A 24,301-nucleotide genomic window follows, 5' to 3' on the forward strand; every position below is an offset into this window, starting at 1 on the left:
AAAAGATTCGCACGAAGCCTTTCACTTCATCAAATTGAGAAGACCAGACATGAACCTTCAAAAGTTCATCAAGGACACATCCTCCAGAGAATGAAACACCTCTTGTTTCATCAGTCACTGAAGACGACATCTCCACTAGACGAGCATGAAGATTATGTGTTTGTCTCACAGAGATGCGCAAATAAAAAAGATTCAAATCCGAAAAAGGTTTTCAGTCCAGATCTGACTGAAAACATGATTCGAAGACAAATCAAAGTGGTGAAGTCTATACAAGTCACGTTTTCCTCAAAGACCATACAAAAACAAAAGATCTCCTGACAAAGATAAAGAAGGCACTTGATCAAACCGCTCCTTTAGTGAAGGATGAACCACTCAACCACCATAACATGACAAATCACAACTAATGATACATAAACTAAAAGATGCTTTCGGCCGCAATTGGAAAAATAATTCACAAGTTTGAAGTTCGGATGTCAAATTCACCATGTATAGGATGGAAATCTTGCGTAGCCCAATGCATTTGAGGCAGGTTCGATAGGTAAACAATGTCACGTATCGAAAAAAAAGATTAATGATGATTTTGAAAATTTTTAAATAAAATACAGAGTTCAAAATAATTTTTGATAAACAAGGAAATAAAATCTAAATGAAACTACAGTTTAAATATTTATTTAAAATTTACCCATTAAACAAACACTTTTTCTGAGTAGAGTGCCTCATATATCATCTTAATATCTTTTTATTTCAATATTTTCCAATAAAGTGATTCTTATTCTTATGTTTTTAAAATTTTTATTCAGAATTTGGCTTGTACAAAATTTTGATCTCACAAAATAAGAAACATATAAAATTTGAGATCACATGTAAATTTTTTTTGTTATTCATAGTAATTTTTAACAAAATATATAATATATATCAAGTGATTACTTCATATTTTTTAGTATTTTTTGAATTCTATTCATTTTATGATTAATTTATTTCATTTTGGATATACAAAATAAATAAAATGATTAATTTATTTCATTTTGGATATACAAAATAAATATAATTAATTTATTTAATTTTGGATAATTGAATATCGCCACTTAAATATAAGAATGCAACACAAAGTACATTGCTACTGCAACTGAAATCTGACAAAGGGACCACACACACAAGCTATTCAGTCAACAGATTGCGGCGCTCCGCCGTCGATCACCTCTTTCCAGTATCTATCACTCGATCGATGTTGATTGCATCTCCGCCGCCATCTTCTTCTTATTCACCCTCTATCTCCGTCGGTAATTTTCTTTCTGATCCTCCTTTCTCGTTAATTTTCCTTACATGATCTGTAATTGAGCGAGCTGCATGAATTACGGCGGTAGAAATCCTCCGAGTTGTCTCGTTTCATACGAATAAAATCTAATCGATTTTTGGTCTGGGAGGGAAATATTTTAAGCATGTGGTTTGATCGGCGCTCGTATTTTGAGAAAAAATTTATGCATTACATTTGATTTCATTTATGGGTGAATTTTTTGTGTTCGCTTCGCTGTCCATGCCTGATTTTAATGTTTATTCAAAAGAGAGTCTTTTCGCAGTTAGTTGTAGCTACTTCTACCATTTCATGTGTTTCTTAAGTGAGGAACCCACTTTATCGATTTGGTGTTTGAACGAGGCATTATGGTTTCTACGTATCTACAAAATACTAGTTATTAGTCATTTTCACACGGTTGTCAAGTATAAATAAGAATCATTAAAATATAAATATTGTATCCTAATTTATTTATAATGTGGTATGCTACACAAATGCCTTTTTGGAATGAGCCATAGTTAAAATCCATTTTATTTGTTTATCACTGATGAATTTAGGCAATTAAATATTTTAATAAATATTTGCAATTTGATATGTTTTTTTAAAAAATTTAATTAAGCTTACAGTATGTGTATGCGTGAAACAATTGTATCCTCCATGTTCCATATTTCAAATTATGAAAATTCTTGTAACTCTATCCGTGTAACATAGGCTGAAAGCCATTTAGAAGGAGAAATGAGTATAAACCCTCATTTTGTCATATACGCATGTTTCTCCAGTTTGACAAAAATTGTGTGTTTTGTTTAGATGAAAGAGTTTTGATTTTATATAACTATGCACTGATACAGATGTAACATCTATAAAAAAAAAAACCCCAAAGCTATGGAAAAGACTACATGTGTTAGCGCTGTCCAGTCCTGTAAAAACATACCTGCATTGTTCTATCCCATATGCAGCAGCTATTTTAGTTTAAGAATGGTTACTTAAAAATATGGATATCATTGTGCTTAATTCTTTTGTTACTAGATGAGGAGTTCCTCCTGTCTTTTATATTCTAATATTACATGTTCTTTTCTGGGTGCTCTAGGTTCCTTTCGTTGCCTTGGATGTCTTGCTGAACCTATTGGTTGCTCAACATCACATGGATACAGTTGGATCATTAAATCATCATTTGACCTTCGAAGAGTTTCTGAATATTCAGGATTGAGGTACAACTTAGCATTAGGTCAATTGCGATAAACATCATAATCATCATCACGTACACAGTCACAGATACAAACATGAAGGAAATTTTTAATGACACACATGCTCATTTTTTATGGTGTGGAAATAAGAGGCTATGAAAAGTACCAAGCAGTGATATTAATGAACTAATGACAGGGAACTACACGGGATATTGTTTCTTGAGAAACACGAGCTAAATAAAAGAACACAAATTTCTTCTCCTGGTTGTTTGAGTAGAGAAAGATGGATTGCCCTGTAAAATCCTTGTGCCTCAAATAACTATAGGGTGTAAGAATGTGTAAGATTAAATTTTGAACAACAAAGAGTATGTCTTTGCTTCTGATAATTTATACAGAAAATGAAAGGTGTACATCTCTTGCGCATTTGCTTCTCATTTCCTGCCATCCTAGCACCACCTAGCTGTTGCCTTCTATTCCTTTTTTTTAATTTTTTTTTACATCATTTTATGTTTAGAAATTGCTTAATAATAATAAAAAAAATCAATTATTCAATCTTCGTGCAGTTTCAGGATCAAGAATCCTTTTATCGGAGCTACACAAATCAACTGGTTTCATCGGGGACTGGATATTTGCATATCTCAAGTTTCGGTAGCTGCCGATTATTCTGATTCAGTTCCTGGCTCTTCTAGTTATGTCACTGATAGTGCCCATCATCCTCTTGAGGAGTTGAAAGAGTGCAGACGAGCCCATGATACGATGCCTACATCTGCTGAGATAGCAAGGACTGCCGTTGAGGTCTCACTAACATAAATTTTACTACATCTTGATCCTTGTATTTCCATTTGAACATAGTAAAATGCTTGATATTTATTGATATAATATGCATTAGGTTTATGTGGTAATTCATTGTTCTTTGCATTCATCTCGACATTTCATCTGCTCTCTTTTTATATCTTAGGCCAACAGCATGGCTTTATTGATATTCCCTGGTATTGTGCATTGTGAGCCCCATGAAAATATCTCATGGATTGATTCTCAATATGTCGTCGACGAATTTGGAGGTTAGACCCCTTTCTTTAGCAAAATATTTAATAACTTTATTTTGTAACATTACTATTTGTTGTCCTTGATTGTTTATAATTGTTAACCTTTGTTTTCTGTTCTCATTTTATCCAGATATATATTTTGAAATATATGACGATCAAAACATTTTGCAAGATCCAGGAGCAAGTAATCCTGTGGTGAGTTATAATCACACTGGAGACATTGTTTTTGCAGATTAAATGCTTTTAGTTATCAGTTTTCCCTGATTGATCATAACAACCGGCTGGCCGCTTCCCTTATGAATTGACTAAATGAAGGACACATCCTCTTATGATTTTGAAATTCCAATGACCCTGTTGTTCACTTAAAAGATTGCTGTTATCTGCTCCATTCCTAATTGAACATGGCATGCGAATTTACCTGACATTTTAGATGAGAGTTGAAAAAGCAAAAGTTAGGATATCTTTAGTTCAGGAGTCAATGTTTTCTATCATTACTTTTTAAGAAAGGTACCTTGGCAAGAAAATAAGCCATTTATGAATGAATCATTCTGTGAATTTCAAGAATTTAGAAGCGTTCATTGGGATGGAGTAGAATATGTTTTTCTAAGTTATCATCTCGTAGGTCTCACTTGTTTGTTTGGGAACATATGGCAGCTTTCAAAAAATGATGTAGTACCTATTGTTTTACTTAGAGAAGTATAAAGGATCTAACCGATGATATTTGGACAAACTATGATGTTCGAAGATCTGGTACAGTGGTACTTGAAGTCAAGTCATTGATTCAAGTTACTAGCTGTACCAGTTAAACAGAAATTGGACTGCTATCATACATATCACTTAAACTGGAGGTTGAAGGCTAAAGTTGGCTCAGGCTAGGACAGAAATAACTGAGATTTCTGTCTTTTAGAAACATTTAGAGCCAAGATAAAAATCCTGTCTTATCGAATAGGCAGGAACTACGCTGACGGTATGAGCATGTAGCTATTTAATGATCTCATAAATGTACGGTTGCATTGTAGACTACATGGCTGCAGCTCCTTGTAATGTCTTGTGTTTGATCCCAACTATGCACTCTTGATTAGTTTTTTGTTAATTTATTTCTTTTTCAGTTTTGAGTACCATTAATATTGCTTGAATTCTTTTGAAAATAATGCATATTTTTAGCACTACATTTGTTTCCATTACTTATTGATAGTTTACATTGAATGTCCCCAGACTGCTTTAATTGGGATGGATCTTTCATATTATGAGAGCAGGAAAGTCGATGTTTCTTATGACAACTTTTTGGAAATTGATTCCGTTGATGATATTTCTTTTGCGGATGACTATTTTCAGGAGAGAAAATTTCGTTTCATCCTTGTTCAATGTTCCCCCTCTGAATTTTCATTTCTTTCTAAATTAATTGTCCTTTTGTTTCAACCAGGTTGAAAATTTTGATACATGGGACATCGAGGTTGATTGGGGTACGCCTGTGAATTCCACCTGGATTCATCCAGTTTACTTTTCCAAGTGCTTGACAAAGGTGTTTAATTTTCTTATATTAGTTGATTTTTTTGAATCTGTTCTCAACCAAAAGATTTATAATTATTTTCCTCATTGTTCATACTTGGAAATGATGAGATTCTCTCTCTTGTCTCTTGTAGCTCACTATGTGATCAAATGGTTTTTCCTTTTTATTAAAGTCATGCCTAAGAATTTGTGGTTTCTTTATAGAGGACTTTGCATTCTCTCCTACTTCAACTTCCTTGAATTGCTAATGGATTTTTTTTCCATTCAATGCTTGGTTTTATATTAATATTACTGGTTCAATGGCAGTTGTACCTCTCTTTGTTTACTCGTTGTAATGTTGTTTTAAGAGTCAAGAAAAGTGGTATTATATGAAGGGAAATATCTTACCCTCTTCCCACCCAAACTTTGGTGATTGATTAAATTTATTTCTTTTCAATAAAGGAGGAAAAACTTATGATTAGAATCTTATTGTTTGCTGGAATTCCTCGAGGTTGGTTTTCATAACTTGATGAACATATTGTGAAGCATATAACAAATATATACCTTTTTCCCAAATTTGAAGCTTTAGTTACAAAATAAAACTTTTGACAGGAAGTACCTTTTGGCTGATGAAAATGGAGGGTGAGAATAAATTCATAGGGCAATAACCCCAACTGGTAAAAATGGAAACCCCATTCTCTAATTGGTGATGAAACTCATGGAACTTTGTCTTCTCTCCTTGTAATCAGTTCCATATTTATCTTGGGAATTATAGAATATGGTTTGGTGCTGGTATAGAAGAGATAGAGATGGGAGTTTATATTAGTTTTTTTATCTTTGGATATCATATCAATCTGCCTTGGAGAATGTCTTCCTAATAATTTTTTAAAACAAACAACTTGAAATAATTAACCCAGATATGTGTGTCCAGTGTAACTGAATGTAATAGCAAGCCTGCAAAATTTTACTTTTTCTGATTTTTTATTGTTCCCAACATATCACAACAAAAGAAAATAATGGATAACATCATGAGTGTTGTAATTGTGAACCCTCTGTTCTAAGATCACACTGCTGTTCTGTTGCTGCGCCGAACCTCATTCAGAACTGCAATCTGGTTCATCTTTATAGCACCAGACTGTTGCTACCCCACTCACGATTAAATTAGCAACATATACTTCTTCGCATCTGGGCTAACTAAATAGAGAAAGTGTTTGAGGAGGTAAATACATTTGAGAGGAGAGACTGGCTGCATGAACTCAAGCTTGGATCCAGTTGGAAATTCACGAGCTGTTTCAATTCTTTTTGCATTCTGGGATTGCACCCCCGAGTGGAATTTTTATTGGTATATCATATATTGGACTTGAACAGACAAGGAATGGTTTGATGAAACATCACAATTTCTCTGTTAGAACTTTCTGCTAGTGAGGAATTTCCAGTGAAAACCAGCTTGGAGAACCAAGGCAATAAGAATAGTAGCCACGAGAGGCAATTCAAGAAAGCATCCTGGTTGAAGATAACCTACAAATATGGTGTGGTACTGTGGTTAATTTTCCAGAGCTTTCAGTGTTTAATGGTTCTGTTTGTGTGATATGAGTCTTATTTTTCTGCTGATAGAGGTGATGATTGCGTAGGCATGTATATAAACTAATAGATATATAGAAGTTTCTGAATAGCTACCTACTAGTATTAAATATCATGATATGATGTTTGCATGTATATTTCTAGATGTGATTATGATGTGAAAACTTGTTTGATCCTCGGTTCCTCATTTTTTCAGGCTGCTGACATGGAACATTATAAAGTGATGGATTACCCGTCAAATTGTGTTTCAGTTTGGGGGCTCTTCAGGCCAACATTTACTGAGGAAGAGGAATATCTCCGAAGGTTGTTCAAAGGTAAATAAAGTGATGGTTACATCTGATATTGCAAGTTATCAACATGATAATATGCAAACGCTGAGCTGAATTCTATCTTTCTTTAAGCTTGTTCATTTTTTGTTGATGTCAAGGAATTTTTTTTAGGATAGCCATAGGGCGAGTGATTGATTGATAGACGAGGGGTTTTGGGAGGAGCGTTGACGATCGAGGGGTGATAAGGAAAAATATTATTTTGAATGTTGTTTTCAAAAAAGATCTTGAATAATCTTTTGTCTTCTAGCTCCTATATTATCAGCTCAATGTTCTAGTCTTCTGGTATTCTTATATTTCCACTTGAAGCTCACCGCGTAATTTTACTCAATTGTCAATTGTTTTTGATATATAGAAACCAATTTGTTGGAAAATCTCTGCAAGGATATAATGCATGTGCAAAAGGTTTGTCTTTTTATCTAGATAGCAGTGGTATGGTCATCTGTACTGGTGCTGTTCTGGATTATGCACAAAAAATCTGTTACTCTATGTACATTTATTTTTCATAAGCTTTATCTTAATTTCCTTTTTACTTCTGAAGTTTGAATTCAATTTTCTATAGTGAGGTGCATGATTGATTTATTTTTTAATTACATTAACTTAGTATTCTTGCAGACAGTGACAGTTTGAGCTTCAATTCAAGAGATGATGGAAGCTATTGTGGATCAATGATTTATAGACTGGATATCACAAAAATTGAGTTGTTCTCTGTGTACGGTGTTCAGGCATGTAACATTAAGTTTTTTTTGTTTTTTGATTAGAAACGAATTTTTTTTTTTGATAGGAAACAATAGTTTTATATAATAATGTGGTCATTTTACATTACAAGTGGATGAGTAATCCGCAAATGAAAACGTAAACAATACACCATCAATCAAGACAATACAAACTTCCAGTCTCTAACAACATCTGACAAAGATAAATGACTGAATAGAAATAGCATAGAAATTTGCAATCCCTCGCTATGTCTAAGAAGCATAACATTAAGTTGTCGAGACATTCTTGATTGACATGACAAAATTTTGCATGTCGGGAACCTAACGGTTCACAGGAAGTTGCTTCTTTATAATTTTTCAACTCGCTTCTTCGTATAATAATCGATTATTATATTGGCAGCAATTTTACTGATTTTCTCCCTGTGCTGTGTTTCTTACGCAAAGCTTAAGTTAGGATTGACAATATTTAGTGTCTGGCATATAATGTGAAAATGGCATCTCGACATGCCTTTTTTTCTCTCTCCTATGTAGTAATTTCCATTTGATACGAAAGTTCATCTTGTTTTAAACTTCTCTATCTGTGGTGGCTATGAAATTTTGCAGTCAGTGGTGAGCGTACATGATTTTCAATATGCGGACCCTGATGCCCTTGTTCATTCAGCTCCCTCAATCATAGAGCGATTTGTTGAGAGTGGAGCCAAGTGCAATGTTGCCCTTAAAGCTCTTTGCAAAAAGAAAGGACTAAACGTTGAGGTAATGTCTCTGGCACTTGAACTAAGATTTTAGCGATTGCCATACTAGCTATTCATTTACCTTTCACACCAAAACAAATTGTGTTTCTGGACTTATGTTTTCGTAGTTAACTCATTGAAAGATGAGTCTGCTAACCCCTTTTTTCTATACTTCTACACAATCACTGAATATCGGGTTGTGTTCTAGACTTTTACATTTGTAATTAACTCCTTGAAAGATGAGTCCACAAACTCTTCATTTTTTATCATCGTTGTGAAGATTCTGATACTGAGCCAATTACGGACCTTTTTCCTTAGACCCCTACTAAAAGCAAGGAATAGATGATCGATAAATTCATCCACTGTCAGACAAAAGACACGCTCTTATCCACAATAAGGGATGTCTTTCCTTCGTAAGCAACTTGCTGTGTGGCCCCAGCCAAAGGGTGAGAGAATGCTTGGGAAGAATGCCTGGATTCCAAACCTGAGAAGCCAAAGGAGTCATGAATAACTCATAGGCCTAATTCACAACAAAAGTACCAGATGAGAGCCAGGGGACTAGCATATTTGGAGCAAGATTTAAGTGAAAACACAACCAAAAGAAGAGATCTGTCAAACCTGCATCTAACCAAACATAGAATAGGATCATAAATCTCATAATTATGAATGGGGAGCATATTCATTTTTCTCTCAGATCTTATTAGAATCCCATAATATGAGCAAAAGGATCGAAATAGATGAGCTAAGGTCCCTGGTTGCATCCTAAAGAAGCCTCTGTGGAACAATGGAGTGAAAACTGTACATATAGGCTGCAAATAAAGTGACGATATGATCAAACAAGAGATAACACGGTGTGAATATTGAAATGAACTAACCGGTAGATCCATGCAAGTGGTAGTTGGGTTCAACAAAATCAAAATTTGTTCCAAAGGGTGAGTATTAAAATTATTAGATTGTTCGTGAGAGTGGAACCAGAAGTTCATTATATGTTGCGATGCATCAACTTTCATCTTAGTTTCGAGAATGCCAATCACATCCAAATGCTTTGCTTTGATGAAGTGCAGTACACATATTTGCATTAGGATTTGTTAAACCCCGAATATCCCAACTAGCTAATGTCATTTTCAAGACACGATGGGGAACTCCGCCCATGCTATTTTTTAGATCGACTTGTGTTGCTTAATAAACAAGCAAATTCCATAACCACCAAAACTCCTAGAGAAGAATCAACCTGGAGATTAGAGTTCTGCAAATAATTTGCTTCTAACTTAGACTTGCCTCTCAAATTCCTTGCTGTGATGGTCATCTCCAACAGCTTCCACATCCAAGCACTGCTCCAAATCGCGATGTGGTTACTGCTGAACAACCTAGTTTGGGATAGTCTACCGAACGAATCAAAATACATTAGCCTGGTTTCTTTTCTTGGAAGCTTCAGAATTTCCACCTTTTGAAGCAACATTAGTGACCTTATTTGAACATGAACAAGGTACAGAATCCTTGTCCAAAACATCACCTGAAGGGCTAAGGTGTTGGTCATCTTGCAAGTCACCCGCAGACATAGAGTTCATCTGCACATGCTTATGCCTAGCCCGCAAATTCACAAGCAAATACTTATTGCCAGCCTGTAGATTTCAAGTAGCCTTCTGCTGTTGCACTTTAGTAACTAGGATAGGGCCAGTTCTAGAAGATTTACGGTTCATGGCAATATGGCCAATAGTTTTGCACTTCGAATAGTATTTGGATTCATGTTCGAACATAATTTTTCGGTCTTTCTCCTTACCATTTGACAACCTAATAGCAATTCTCCGAAAGAACGGTTTTGAAGTATCCACCTCAAACCAAAAATCCATACACAAGAAATACATCCTTGAGCGGAAATGAGATTATCTATTTGACTTGGAAGTCCCATATTAGAAACAGAGAGTTCCAATATTGTAGCGGTAGCCCTGGTAGTGTAATCCAAATAGGCAGTGTGTGAAGCAAAGTAGGGGCATAATGTGACTGGTAACATCCATGTTGGAATTTGTATTGAAGCAAATTCAGAGGTGGGGGGAGGGGTGTGGGGGTTTACATGATGGGCCGAAGGGTGTGCAGGAAGTATGTGAGCCATATGGTGGTATACAAGATGAAAGTAGATGTTTTGCAGCACACGATGAATCTTAGATTCACCTCTCGGGAACAGTTTAATAATTTGGTGTTCTTAGCTTATGGGAGGAATCGTAATTTTATGGAATCTTGCAACTATTCGGTGTAGCTCAGCTAAGTGTTCACATTATGTTGTCTCTTGTTTGGTTACATTAGTCACCTCTATTATGGTTTCCACCCTATTGTTATTCGTCAACCTCTTTGGGATGCAATAGGGAACCTTAGCTCGTTTATTTCATCCTTTTGGCTTCTTTTAGGCGAATTTAATAATGCCTCCTAAGTAGAGGACAAAATCAATTGCATACCAATTTCTAATTGTGAGATCCGATCCTATTTTTTGTTGTTCAGATACAGGTTTGACTTATCTCTGTTCCATTGGTTGTTATTTTACATGGTTGAAGAACAATGTTTGTTGTTTTATCTAAGTTGGAAAAGGCTTTGGTCAATGATCCCTGTTGGCTAGCTTATTTCTATGCTATTACTGAATTTCTTCCTCCGGGTTGCCTCTTGGATTTCTCCCCTTGCTTAGCATCAGTTCTTCATAATGTGGATAAGGTTCGGACTCCTTTCAAACTTTAGTTTGGTCCTTGATGGTTGTGGGGTCGAGATAGTTTTCCTCGTGTCGTCTTTGAAGGACCCGAACACGTTAATGTGTTGCACTTGTTGCACATTTCTGCCGGAGCTAAGTATATAAAGAACATTTTTGCAGGTGCCCAGACCGCTTTACCCATTGATCATCTCTCTGGTTTCTCTTCTTAGCAATCTCAGATGTAAAGTTTTCGTAAATTAGGCCTGGGGTCTGGCAGATATGGCCAGATATTTCTTTACTCAGAAAGCCAAGTGTGATTGCTAACAATATGGAGGCAAGTTTACTTGGTTTTTTCATTACTTATGTCAAAGAAAAAAGCGTAAGTGCAACACTGGAGAACCTCTCTCTAACCCTTTTAGCTCTTGATACTGGGCATGGAAAATTCTTCCCCCATCTCATAGCAATCGTATAAGCAAGAAACCAGATTTCTGTGCTACAACGTTTCGATCTCTAGTTCAAGTGTCGAAGTGCATAATAATTATATTGCTTTGGTTCTCTAATATAATCAATCCTCGAACAGGGAGCAAATTTAATTGGAGTTGACAGTCTTGGCATGGATGTTAGAGTTTCTTCAGGAACTGAAGTACGAACACATCGTTTTCCGTTTAAAGTCAAGGTTAGTAGAAACACAACATTTTGATTTCTTTGCTTTGTCAGATAAATGCCTTTACTTGCTAATTGCCGTCATCATGATGCATGTTTTAGCATGCTAATTTCTATATATTAAACGAAATGTGCATGGACATATATCGTTCTGATTCTTTATTCATCACTACAGTTTCTCCACTTCCAGAACTGAATTCTTTGCTATTCTTATCTTCTTCAGGCTATGTCAGAGTGTGCTGCAGAAAAACGGATCCAGCAACTTCTGTACCCACGCTCACTCCGGAAAAAACGGGCTGTTAGACGGCAAGATGTTGATTTGTTTTAGAACGTTTTTTTTTTTCATTTTAAAGAGAGAACGATATAAATTTGAGGCTCTGAGTAGTTTGTAACGAGCTTAGTCATAAATCATTAGCATGGTCCATATTAATTAGTGAAAACAGTCTGTAACTTAAACGACCCACCTTATGTATGGTGCTGTGTTTGTCCAAAAAGGATCGACTATTAGCCATTTCAACTGTTGATATAGGCTACTCAAGTCATTGGAGATCAAATTTACAACAGGGAACACCTTTTTTGTTCACTGAATTACAAATCCAAATTTCTTGAAAATCCCCAAAAATTAACGAACCTTATTTCCTACCATTCTTGGCGTGTAAACAAATGTCTTGGATCAACTCTTTTTAAAACTTGTGAAGAACTCAGTAACATGTAAACATTAAACATGTTGGATAATAATTAAGTGTGTGAAAATGGTTATGTTCTAACCGCATTCTTGAACATGTTTAATTGGTTTTCATAAATTTTTACCACAGCAAAATATACTAAAAAATTTCACTGCTTCTTCAAGGCCCTCGGGTTGATAATGAATGGTGGATGTATTATTCTTGCATCTGTCATTTCAAAACAGACCAAAGAAAATTGTCTACATCTTCCCAAAACAGACCATCAGCCTATTCTCCATCTTCCTAAATCTTGCATTTTTTTTTTCTCATTTTAACTGAAAAACCTGGGGAGAAGAAATGCTTGCTGCAAGTTTCTCAGTTTATTTAACTGCATTAAGCCATGGGCTCAAACAGAAAGGCCCCAGGATTTTTCCTATCGAAGAGAACACAATGCAAATAGATGGTACTCTGGACCAGGTATCGAACACTTCCTTACGTACTTCATGCTCTTTGGTTGTTTTTGGATTAAGTCATTTGAAATCTATAATTTCGAATTTATTTTCATTGTTAAATAAGCTAAATTGAGAAAATTCAAATTTATCTTCTACTTATTTACATTATAACTATTCCAATTAAATGTATTTCAAATGACCCTAATATTTAAAGATTTAAAATCCATTGTAATTGATATTATGTAAATAAGTAGGTATATGGATTTGATTCCAAACCTCCGGAAAAAGCATGAAAAAAAAAAACTCGAATTATACGATCCCTCTTGTCACCCCAGAATGAAAGACGTGATTTTTTTAAGTTATCTAAACAATAAAAATACAATTAAATTTATGAAATACATTAAAATTCCAAACACAATTTTTTTTACAGACTTAAAGCTCAATCAATAACAAGAAATTCAAATACATCCCCCGCAATCACATGAATCCATGGCAAAGGAGATCGAATACATGATTTTTGGTTGGATCCCTTTCTTAATGACATAATGATCATTAAAATGATGATAACATGAAAAGTAAATACCAAAAACGTAGCACCAAGGTCCTTTGTGTCAGGAAAAACAGATCACATGAAAAGTAAATACCAAAAACGTAGCACCAAGGTCCGTTGTGTCAGGAAAAACAGATCACAAACAATCGTAGTGGGCCTAATGGCGGATACCGTACTCTTTAGAATCTGCAAATGTTTGGACTCAACTACTTTTTTCAAGTTCTGAATGTAATATACGAGCTGAAAAAAGTACACCCAAGTGCTTATATTCCATGTTACAACCTTGTGCTTCGGTGAGGGTGGCAACTGAAAGAAACATTAAAAATAAATAATATCAGGATTCAAGAATGACAACGTTACATACAAGCAAAAAACAAGCACCCTAAGCAACATCAATAATGGATTAACGGGCATTGTAATAGAGTCAAGGAACCTAGAAAGCAGACCACTGATGCAGATTTGTAAGACATTCTGCAGCTTTTGTTGTTCAAATTTGTTAAATGTAATGCATCACTTAGATAAGGTACACTCCTTTCGATTTGATGCGTAAGTTCCCAGTAAAAAATGCGACAAGAAATCAAATTATCAAGGTCGCCAGACAACCAGTACAGTAATCTCAAACAATAATTTTTCAAAAAGCTGAACCTTGAGGAATATTCTAAGTTCATTTAGCGATTGAGTTCGGCAGGCAAAGGACGATTGAACCCCCCACGGCGGTTCATATACTGCCTTGGCTGCCGCTTCGTGACCTTCCTCACTGCTCCAATATCGTTTCCGGAGACAGGCTTTCCCTTAGTAGAATCGAACCCCATAGGAATACCAAACTTCTTCATCATCTCAATCTCATCCTCATCCACCACAGCCCCATCATTGTTGTTCACAAGATCATCACTAGTAATCTTCTCCTTGTTTTTCTTTTCTTTTGCTTCGGATTTTTCACCGCGTCTATCCTTAATAGAAACAGAGTCGTCCTTGTGGCGCTTGCGGGGAGGAGAGGACGGGGAACGAGATCGGGAGCGATGGCTCCGGTGCCGATTACGTTGATGATCATCAGGAGAGCGAGCGTGACGGGATCTGGTGCGGTCAGGTGTCCGGGAACGGGAGCGTTTGCTACGATCACGGTCATGATCTACAATATCTCTTTTTCTATCGCGGTCACGATCCCAGTCACGGTCTCTGTCTCGGTCTCTGTCTCGGTCACGGTGGTCACGGCTGCGACGATCGCTCATGCCTAATAAATTTCAAAATAAATCATTTATAAGAAGCACATTTGACTTCAGTGAAAGTGAAAGCAATCACTGACACTTCAAATATGGCCCAACTTGTGACTTGTCATGAAAACAAATTTCATCAACCATTACTATGACTTGAAAAACGATCTAATTACAAAACCAACAATATTAGTCATGATGTAATTATACAAGATCTTACTAAATCTTGGTTATCTACATTAGTACACTGGATTTCACCCCTTCTTCAGTCAAAGAATAAATAGCACACATAGTACATTCTAGAGTAAATAAAGAGTTCTCAAAATCAAATAGTTGATAACCAACGCTACTTGGTAACAATTCAAAATTGTCGGAAATCAAACCAGTTTCCAAAACAATTAAAACCACGATTTCTAGGGATGAAAATCATGTTGTGTTTACTTTTGTAGTTTGTCTAATCTATTTCCCAAGTCATGCGAGTTATCAATTCATTTTACAGGCGAGTCTCCGATATATTGCAATTTTTCAGTCCATAATACGTAAGTAAACCATTACCTTGTCTAATTCTCACATGGCAGCAAACCCAACAAGGTTCTCGCGTCGCCCATGCCAAGAAAAAACAAACAAAGAAACAGAGAACCACAAAGAAATCAAGTTTTAGTTACTAAATCATTCTTGGCCGTCCACATTTGTACACTGGGTTTGAATCCCAAAGTATAATTTGACAAAATAATATAAATTATCAGCCAAAATTCATCCAAATTCAAACAACAAAAATCAATACAAACTGTAGACCGAACCTGGAGATACAGTTTGGGATCCCAAGCGAGAGCAGGTCGCGGTATCCTGGAACTGGGGCTTCGATCGGGAGCAGGGAGTAATGGGGGGTTTTATGTACGGGTGGGATTCCTCGAGAACCGACGGTTCAATATCTTTGGACTCAGACCTGAACCGAATCGATTCGATTTGAATTAAATTTATTTTATATTTTCGGTAATTTTATTTTTGTACCTATTGGGACTTGACATTTGTAGTTTTGTAAATTATATTAAATCAATTAATTATAGTTTTGTAATTATTTATGATGATATCAATTTTAGTTAATTCTCGTTAAAATTATGTAATTTAATGAACAATTATATTGTTAAGTTTGTATAATTACGTGGTTAATAGATTCATCGTGTTAGTTGTATGATTTTGATGGAAATGACTAAAATTGATTGTCAAAATATAATTACGAAATTATAATTTATCAAAAAATAAATAAATACTAAAAAATCAACTTCAATAAATATATTACTAAAATTGATATTTTGCTTTAAATTGACTGTTTAAAAATTACACTTTAGAATATCAATAATATTTAATTTTATCTCTCACTATTTAATAATAAAGAAATAGGACCTTATAGAAACCACAATTTATATTTTAAAATGAAATTTCATAACTAACCCTCAGATTAAGAAAGATGGAAAACATGAGAGTAGCTTATATTGTAAATTTTCATTTTTTTAAAACTTCCAACGACCTCATAAATTCTTCCTATTAATTTGTCATTTTTTAATTATGTTGATTATCATCAATTTTTGTACAACTTATTAGGATTGTATTATTAAAAAATATTTTAATAATTAAATGTTAGAAAAGTACGAGCGGTGAATGAACATTGAAAAATGTGTCAAGAGAAATCTTATCCCACATTAGGAAATGTGCCAAATAAATTCTTCCTGGCCTCAAGGGGCACCAGAAGTTTTTGGAAACGAGAAAGACGCTGATAGGCTGGGTCTCGGTGAAACACACGCGCCTGCGCTTGGTTCGGCCCGATGCGGTGTGGTCTTTTGACCGTATTAATCTTCTTTTTGGACAAATTTATTTGCAAAATAATTTTTTATTTTTGAAATAAAGACAAAGACTGCAACAGTGTATCCATTAGCCTATCACAGAAACGTTCGGTTCGGACCAAACAGTATGTCTGTCCGTGTTTGGATCAAACAGTACATCCGTCCAAAAAGCTGTTTTTACGCAGTGCGTCCCTTGCCACAGAACCGCGCGTCTATTGGCGCTGAATCGTGCGTCCCCTGGCCTGTGTGCATGTCCCTTGGGTGTGTCCCTTGGTTTATGTGACTCATTCTTTAAATAGTCCCATGCAACAGTCATCAGATACTTTTGTATACATTTTTGTTGCATTCTTCTCTTCCGAAACTTGAGAGTTGTACATATTTCGTTTGCTGGTATCAAGAGTTGTAGTTCTGCAATCTAGATTTGAAGTTGTTGTATCTTAGAAACGATTGCCGCCAACGTAAAACACTGTTATACGAACATTAAATATCTTACAGACACGTAACACGTATGTTATGTACACTAGTATATATTAAGTAGTTCGGTTTTATATGTCCACTGTTAGGCATGCTTAATGGCGTGAGTCGGCCCGGAACCGGTTCGAATCAGATTCGGTAAGCCTAGGTACAGAACCCATTAAGAAGTTATAACAAATTAACAAAAAAGATTCCTTTCCGAGGAATGAAAATCTGTCCACTAAATCTTACTAGTCGATGCACCCGACTATTGTATGGACTAAATGTCGGCAAGAAAGTGGCCATATTAATTAGTGGTTGAGGGACAACACGTTTTTGGCAAATTTGAATGGCAGACTTTGAAAAATGAATTCAGACGGAAATATGAATACGCGTTTTTAACGCGTATTCACACGGTCAAGGGGCTCTATAAATAGAGCTCCCCCCTTCATTCTGAAATCATCACTTTTTCGAGTTTTCTCTCATCTTATAACATTCTATAATATTTGTGAAGTGTTTGTTCTCATGAGAGTGTGTGTTCTCTTTGGAAACACAGTGAGTGAGTTGTACACCACAAAATATTATAGTAGAAATTCTTTTCATCTTGCCCGTGGTTTTTTACCCTAATAATTTTTAGGGGTTTTCCACGTAAATCTCGGTGTCCAGTTTATTCTTTATTTTTGGGTTTTATTATCTCGAATTACCGCAAGTGGGACCAACAAGTGGTATCAGAGCCTTGGTTTAAAATTTCTTAAATTCTGAGTATGCTCTGTGGTTGAAGCCTAGACTGATCTTCCACATCAGAAAAGATTTTTTGAGATTTTTTATTTAAGGCGGGATTATTTTGTCCAATCTACTAAAATTGTTGTAGACATAATGGCGGACAGGTACAAGATAACAAAGTTCAACGGAAGTAATTTTATGCTGTGGAAAATAAAGATACAAGCAATTTTAAGAAAGGAGAATTGCTTGGCGGCTATTGGAGATAGACCGGTGGAGATTATAGATGATGGAAAGTGGAATGAGATGAATGACAACGCTGTTGCCAATCTACACTTGGCTATAGCAGACGAAGTTTTTTCAAGTATCTCTGAGATAAAAACAGCCAAAGTTATCTGGGATACTCTGACAAAGATGTACGAGGTTAAGTCCCTACACAACATGATTTTCCTAAAGAAAAGGCTTTATACTCTTCGGATGGCGGAATATTCATCGATGACCGACCATATCAACACACTGAATACTCTATTTGCCCAACTCACTTCCATGGGGCATAAAATAGGGGAAAATGAACATGCGGAGCTTTTACTTCAAAGTCTACCAGATTCATATGATCAACTTATCATCAACATAACCAACAATATTCTTATGGGCTTTCTAAGATTCGATGATGTCTTAACTGCGGTTCTCGGAAAAGAAAGTCAGCGCAAGAATAAGGAAGATAGGTTGGTAACCTCAAAGCAGGCAGAGGCTTTATCAATGATAAGAGGAAGATTTATAGACCGTGACTCCAGTGGGAGCCAAAGACGAGGTAAATCAAAGTCGAGAAGTAAGAAGAAAAATATTTACTGCTTTAAATGTGGCGGTAAAGGGCACTTCAAGAAAGAGTGTACGAGTATCGAGAAGAGTTCTCAAGAAAATGTGGCCAGTACTTCAGGCAGTGGTGAAATTTTATTCAGCGAAGCAGCAACTGTTGCAGAAAGCAGACAAAAATTTTGTGATACATGGATTATGGATTCAGGAGCGACGTGACACATGACGTCTCGGAGAGAATGGTTTGATCATTATGAACCAGTCTCAAGAGGATCTGTATTCATGGGAAATGATCATGCTTTGGAAATCGCTGGGGTCGGTACTATCAAAATTAAAATGTTTGATGGCACCATTCGCACCATACAGGAGGTACGACATGTGAAAGGACTGACGAAAAATCTTTTGTCGTTGGGGCAATTGGATGACATCGGGTGCAAAACTCGGATCTAGAACGGGATCATGAAAATTGTGAAAGGCGCCCTTGTGGTTATGAAGGCGGAAAAGGTTGCTGCAAATCTGTATGTACTTTTGGGAGAAACACACAAAGAGGCGGAACTAACTATTACATCAATTGGTTCAGGAGAAGAATTAACAGTGTTATGGCATAGAAANACAATATGGATTAAAAGGTTATTGGAGGAGATCAGACACAAACAAGAGAATGTTCCTTTGTTTTGTGACAGTCAGAGTGCCTTGCACATCGCAAGGAATCCAGCCTTTCATTCCAGGACGAAACACATTGGAGTACAATTTCACTTTGTGCGGGAAGTAGTAGAAGAAAGAAGCGTGACTATGCAGAAGATCCATACGATGGACAACATAGCTGATTTTCTGACCAAGCCAGTGAACACTGATAAGTTTGAGTGGTGTAGATCCTCAAGTGGTCTAGCGGAAACGTAAGCAGCAGGGAATGGCAAGATTGAAAGGATGTGTGGAGATGTGTTTGATTCTCAATCAAATCTCCAAGTGAGAGAAATGTCGGCAGTCAAAGAAAGTGGCCATATTAATTAGTGGTCGAGGGACAACACGTTTTTGGCAAATTTGAATGGCAGACTTTGAAAAATGAATTCAGACGGAAATATGAATACGCGTTTTTTTTAACGCGTATTCACATGGTCAAGGGGCTCTATAAATAAAGCTCCCCCCCTTCATTCTGAAATCATCACTTCTTCGAGTTTTTTCTCATCTTATAACATTCTTTAATATTTGTGAGGTGTTTGTTCTTCTGTATTAAGAGAGTGTGTATTCTCTTTGGAAACACAGTGAGTGAGTTGTACATCACAAAATATTATAGTGGAAATTCTTTTCATCTTGCCCGTGATTTTTTACTCTAATAATTTTTAGGGGTTTTCCACGTAAATCTCGGTGTCCAGTTTATTCTTTATTTTCGGGTTTTATTATCTCGAATTACCGCAAGTGGGACCAACACTAAAGTCGACTTGGGGTCGAAGCTATATCATCATGTCTTGATATTAGCGTGACTTGATATTGAATCCTTAACTGAACATGCCAACACCTTCTGTATGGTGGTTGGGTTGCTCAAAACCACATATGCTGGGTGAATTTTTTATTTATTGGTATCAAGTAAGAAATTTTTGTTAGTTTACTTACAACATATAATTATCAAAACTGAACAAAAGCGATTTAGTATATGAAGATCAAATTTTGACAGTCATAGAACATAAAATCCAAAAAATATCAACTTATAATACCAATTTTTAAATTTTCATGGATATTTGGCTTCTGTATGGACATATTCTTTTTATTTTTAAGTACATCTAAGCATGTTCCAATGTCAACTAAGCAACCCCACCCAATAAAAAATTCCAAGTTAGTACATGAAGATCAAATTTCGATCAGTTACAAAACAAAAGTCGAAATAGATCAACTTACGTGATTAATTTTACAATTTTCCACCCAAAGTTATATCTCCTATTCACCATATCTCAATCCAATCGCTATATTAGACATTGTCAATTACAAATTTAGTTTCAATGATTTGGATTTCATGAAAATCAGAATTATTAGTTCTAAAAAAATAAATCAAATTTATTAATTTTCGATTTAAGATTTTTTTCCCAAATTAAAACCAGTCGGATTTCATTTTTTTTTTTATTTTTTTTCCCCATAATTCTTCATTTGATTGGCCCAGAAAATTTGACAAATATATAATGCAAAAAATAAAAAATTTAATAAATTCACACACTTACATGCAAGAAAAACGATGTACTTCATGGAAAGAACATCNTTTTTGATATAGAAAATAATATTTTTTTAATGATTTAAATAAAATATCCATCTCACAAAATTGATTCATGAAACTGTCTCAAAATCTCGAATAATCTAGATTTAATCACATTTTGGTATATATATAGGTTTTAAGTGGCACGAACCCGTGCATAAAGTTGTGGCCAAAACGACCACTTTTCACTACTTTGATCATAATTTTTTTAAAAAAATACAAAAATTATTAAATAAGGATATAAATGTCAAATCTTAGGATAATAACTAGTTAATTTTGTTTCTTAACCACAATTCATTGCCATTTAATAAATAATAATCATCTCCTTTAACAGAGATTATTTATATTTCGAAATAGAAATAATTCCCTGATTAGTATCTAAATTCCCCTAAATTTTAAAATTGCTGAAAGACAAAGGTTCAACTGAATTTCAATTGCAGATCGGCTACAGAATGTTTGGCAATGAAAAATGTATTATATTTTTCACTCAAACAACTGAAAACATATTTTTGTCAGAAAGGCTTGAAAGAGGTTAAATGGAAATTTGTTTGTTCTTCTTGTTGGGGAATTACACCCCCGAAACGATGCCGACCACGATGATAATAGTATCCAAAAACTTGCGGAATAAAATAACCAACAAGAACACAAAGATTTACGTGGTTCACCCAATATAGGCTACGTCCACGGAGCACTGCAACTTTTATAACCGGAAGAAATATTACAACAAGTGTATACACCAATACACTCAATATTTCTCACACTCCCAACCCGAGTATACCAAGAAAATAATTTCTCTAACTCACACAAAGAGAATTCCCGCACTCAAGAAAAAAATACACTCTTTTTTTCTATGCACTCTCTTTTTATCAAAGCTAAAAAGCTTTTGATTTTGGGATACAATAACTGAAGGAATTGAGCTCTATTTATAACTAATTCCTTCCAGCTATTTCTGCAAACTTTTCGATGTGGGATGATGTTATTTTTAATATTTTAATTAATGTGGGCCCCACCCACATTTATTAAAATCTGTCTGAGCAGCAAAGAGACTACAACAAAATACCTGAAATTTAGACCGGAAAATTGGAAGTGGCCATTGAATGAACACTGCAGCACTATACCTTTACAACTACAAAATTTTCATTTACCTATTACAGAGATGGAGTGATTTGATTTTTTTTTTCTTTCAATTTTTTTTATTTTGGCCAATGAATGAACACTGCACCACTTTTTACATCTACTAAATTTGCCGCCATAAGGACATTTGACTCGTTTCCGTTTCTGGGATCCTGCAAGTAAACCAACCCAATAAATAGATGTAGATAAAGTGCCTCGTTGCTGATGCATATGGAAATGATTTATCACAAATTCGAGTGCAAAGTAGAAAGACTCGTGTACCCAACAGTTGAAAACGCAAGTTCCAAGTAGGTGAAAAGATAAATAACAGTTCATTTTGATAGAATTCATTCTCTCATAAGATAAACACATACATCTTTGATTCTATACATTACAAATTGAACTGAAATCTTACCCACCCGGTCAGGAAAAATAACAAAAGAAGGCTGCAAGAAGAAACTTGTTATCATCAAACCCTTTTTTTTTTCGTGCTCAAAGTAAATCTTGATCACTATACTTCTTGTAGAGAAATTGGTTTCAAACTTAGAAAATAAATATTAAGAGTTCCTGAATGACCTTACTTTGAAATCATTTAGTAGTTAAAATGCTTCGAATTCGGATTACCAATTCTTAATGATTTAGGCGTGTTTCACCCACACATATCAACCATTTGAATAACTCAATGAAAATTATGATGCCAAAGTAACAGGCACAAAATGAAAAGGGCAATGCCATCAAATAATTCAGCATCACAAGCATCTTATGCTATTTTTTGTATAACATTTACTCTTAAGAGACTTGGGATCAAGGTGCATATTTTGCTCACCAACGTAAAATTTTAAAGAAGCAGAAATACTTATAGGTTGACAGCTCAAAGGAATATGCAGAGAAGATACACTGACAAGCCAAGGGTAGGGGCCGACCCGATACTGTGACCGAGTAACAAACCTAGTTCCAAATTGATGGGTTTCGAAACTGAGTAGTCATTGCCTCTGATAGAAATCTACCAAGGCTTTCTCTCTCAACTTCCTTTTCTTTCTTGAGTTCTAGATGTCGAACCTAAGTCACAAGCTAGAAAAAATTAGCAACTCTGTGTAAATATTGATAAAATCGAAGAACAGACAATAAAATTAAACACATGAAATAGTTTGTTAATGAAGTTGCAATCAACAAAAATGGAGTGAATGTAAGATTTTTCTTATGACAAGCTGACCATCTCAAAAGGCCAAACAAAGAAGGAAAAGATTCAACATCAGAGTAAATGATGATTCTCAAGCAGGTAGATCACTGGAACAAATAAACATGGGCTAATATTTGGATTCTATCACAACTATAAAAATAAAATCACATTTATCAAAATGCTTGCAGCCCTGAATTGACTGCTTCACCTTCACGTCCATAGACAAATTTTCTCCATCAAACAAAAAGTATTGTGGTATTTAAATAATTCTAAAACAAGGATTCAATGAATGCACTATGAATCAAACCATGGAGTTAAAAAAATGTTCATTGATTCTCCTTGCATATAGACATTTCAAGATTCACATCACCCAAAGGTGGTTGTCAGAATACTGAAAAACATGAAAAGAATATTAAGCACCACAAACTTTTCTACTAGCTGAAAATGAATGATATAATTTCCTACTTTGTAATAATGTCATGAGCGATGTGTCTAGTACAAGTTATAGTACTCTCGAGAATTTTACAAAACATCCGTTAAAATTTAATTGACTAAAAACAAAAAATAAAGAAATGTAGGCAAAATTTGATGAAGATCTTACAACCACCTTCTCGAGGTTGACTTCATGCAACTGTGAAACATAAAAAACCAGAGAAAGAAAGAGAGGGAGGGGGAGGGAGAAACAAAAAATTCGGTTAGCAGCCCAACCTTCAAAGAACCCTTCTGAGATACCCCAGTGTCGGTGATGACAACCAAACATTTGATATCATGATCATTTGCATATTCGTATTGTTCGGTAAGGCTTGGATCGCGTAAGGGGACAAACTCAGCCTGAAATAAGCACTTCAGAAAGTGTAGATTATATTCAGATATCTGAATTATATATAATATGTTGACCTTGATATTGTCCTCCCATAGTTCAGCTACGAGTTCCATGCGCTCCGCTAATAAACCACCTCCTCCTCTTGAACAGACAAGAACATGAATGCCACCATCATTTCTGTTCAATACCAAATTAAGGCCATTAGTCGATTTTACAGCCAGCAGGAAATTGTTACAGCATGGTCAACAAGGAGGACAATACTGAGAGAAAAATTCACCTATACAATTTACAGTCCACAGAAGAATGCAGCAAAATAGTCTCTAGTGCAATGCTTGTCCCAACTGCACCAGGAGGATTTGATTTCTGGCAACATTAGGCACAACCGAAAGAACATTACTATAATGTCTGCTCATGTTTCTAATCACCGCCGGGTAAATAATATGCCTACAAGATTGCTTGCGAAATTTGTGGAGTTAAATGACAAAAAATAAGTAGATGCAATTGAATTAAATGACAAATCAGCTGATATCCTAATTAT

At 35.3% G+C, this 24,301-nt stretch overlaps 3 protein-coding genes and 1 long non-coding RNA gene across 6 annotated transcripts in view; 2 read left to right on the plus strand and 2 right to left on the minus strand.

Moving 5' to 3' along the window:
- Positions 1-1,078: 1,078 nt before the first annotated feature.
- On the plus strand, positions 1,079-12,234 carry LOC140964468 (uncharacterized protein At3g49140). The gene is made up of 12 exons (XM_073424296.1): positions 1,079-1,280; positions 2,379-2,499; positions 3,039-3,270; positions 3,434-3,536; positions 3,652-3,716; positions 4,737-4,853; positions 4,942-5,043; positions 6,787-6,904; positions 7,532-7,645; positions 8,240-8,385; positions 11,618-11,713; positions 11,924-12,234. The coding sequence occupies exons 1-12, from the start codon at positions 1,226-1,228 to the stop codon at positions 12,026-12,028; spliced, it is 1,374 nt and encodes a 457-aa protein (XP_073280397.1). The 5' UTR covers positions 1,079-1,225; the 3' UTR covers positions 12,029-12,234.
- A 997-nt stretch (positions 12,235-13,231) lies between these two features.
- On the plus strand, positions 13,232-13,560 carry LOC140964489 (uncharacterized). Its single transcript, XR_012172890.1, has 2 exons — positions 13,232-13,418; positions 13,480-13,560. It is a non-coding gene; the product is annotated as an uncharacterized lncRNA (long non-coding RNA).
- Positions 13,561-13,766: 206 nt separating this feature from the next.
- LOC140964477 (uncharacterized) lies at positions 13,767-15,499 on the minus strand. 2 transcript variants are annotated; one of them, XM_073424308.1, is made up of 2 exons: positions 15,379-15,499; positions 13,767-14,598 (listed from the first exon to the last, which is right to left on the minus strand). In XM_073424308.1, the coding sequence occupies exon 2, from the start codon at positions 14,594-14,596 to the stop codon at positions 14,036-14,038; it is 561 nt and encodes a 186-aa protein (XP_073280409.1). In that variant the 5' UTR covers positions 14,597-14,598; positions 15,379-15,499; the 3' UTR covers positions 13,767-14,035. The 2 variants fall into 2 exon arrangements, with proteins under 2 accessions (XP_073280409.1, XP_073280419.1); XM_073424318.1 differs by lacking the exon at positions 15,379-15,499 and adding an exon at positions 15,134-15,321.
- A 6,179-nt stretch (positions 15,500-21,678) lies between these two features.
- The window catches only part of LOC140964495 (eIF-2-alpha kinase GCN2), a 28,463-nt gene continuing 25,840 nt past the window's right edge, over positions 21,679-24,301 (minus strand). Inside the window, exons 26-31 of one of the 2 annotated variants that reach the window (XR_012172892.1) lie at positions 24,041-24,126; positions 23,838-23,940; positions 23,649-23,771; positions 22,684-22,819; positions 21,793-21,933; positions 21,685-21,707 (exon numbers count right to left, since the gene is read on the minus strand). Coding sequence is in view for 1 of the 2 variants with exons in the window: in XM_073424338.1 (XP_073280439.1) it covers positions 22,709-22,819; positions 23,649-23,771; positions 23,838-23,940; positions 24,041-24,126 (423 nt within the window). In the remaining variant the exon portion in view is untranslated. Of the gene's footprint in view, positions 21,934-22,683; positions 22,820-23,648; positions 23,772-23,837; positions 23,941-24,040; positions 24,127-24,301 lie in introns of both variants that reach the window. The other variant, XM_073424338.1, reaches the window with a different exon arrangement.

Source organism: Primulina huaijiensis, chromosome 2, assembly GCF_012295235.1.
Source record: "Primulina huaijiensis isolate GDHJ02 chromosome 2, ASM1229523v2, whole genome shotgun sequence".
Lineage (NCBI taxonomy): Eukaryota > Viridiplantae > Streptophyta > Magnoliopsida > Lamiales > Gesneriaceae > Primulina > Primulina huaijiensis.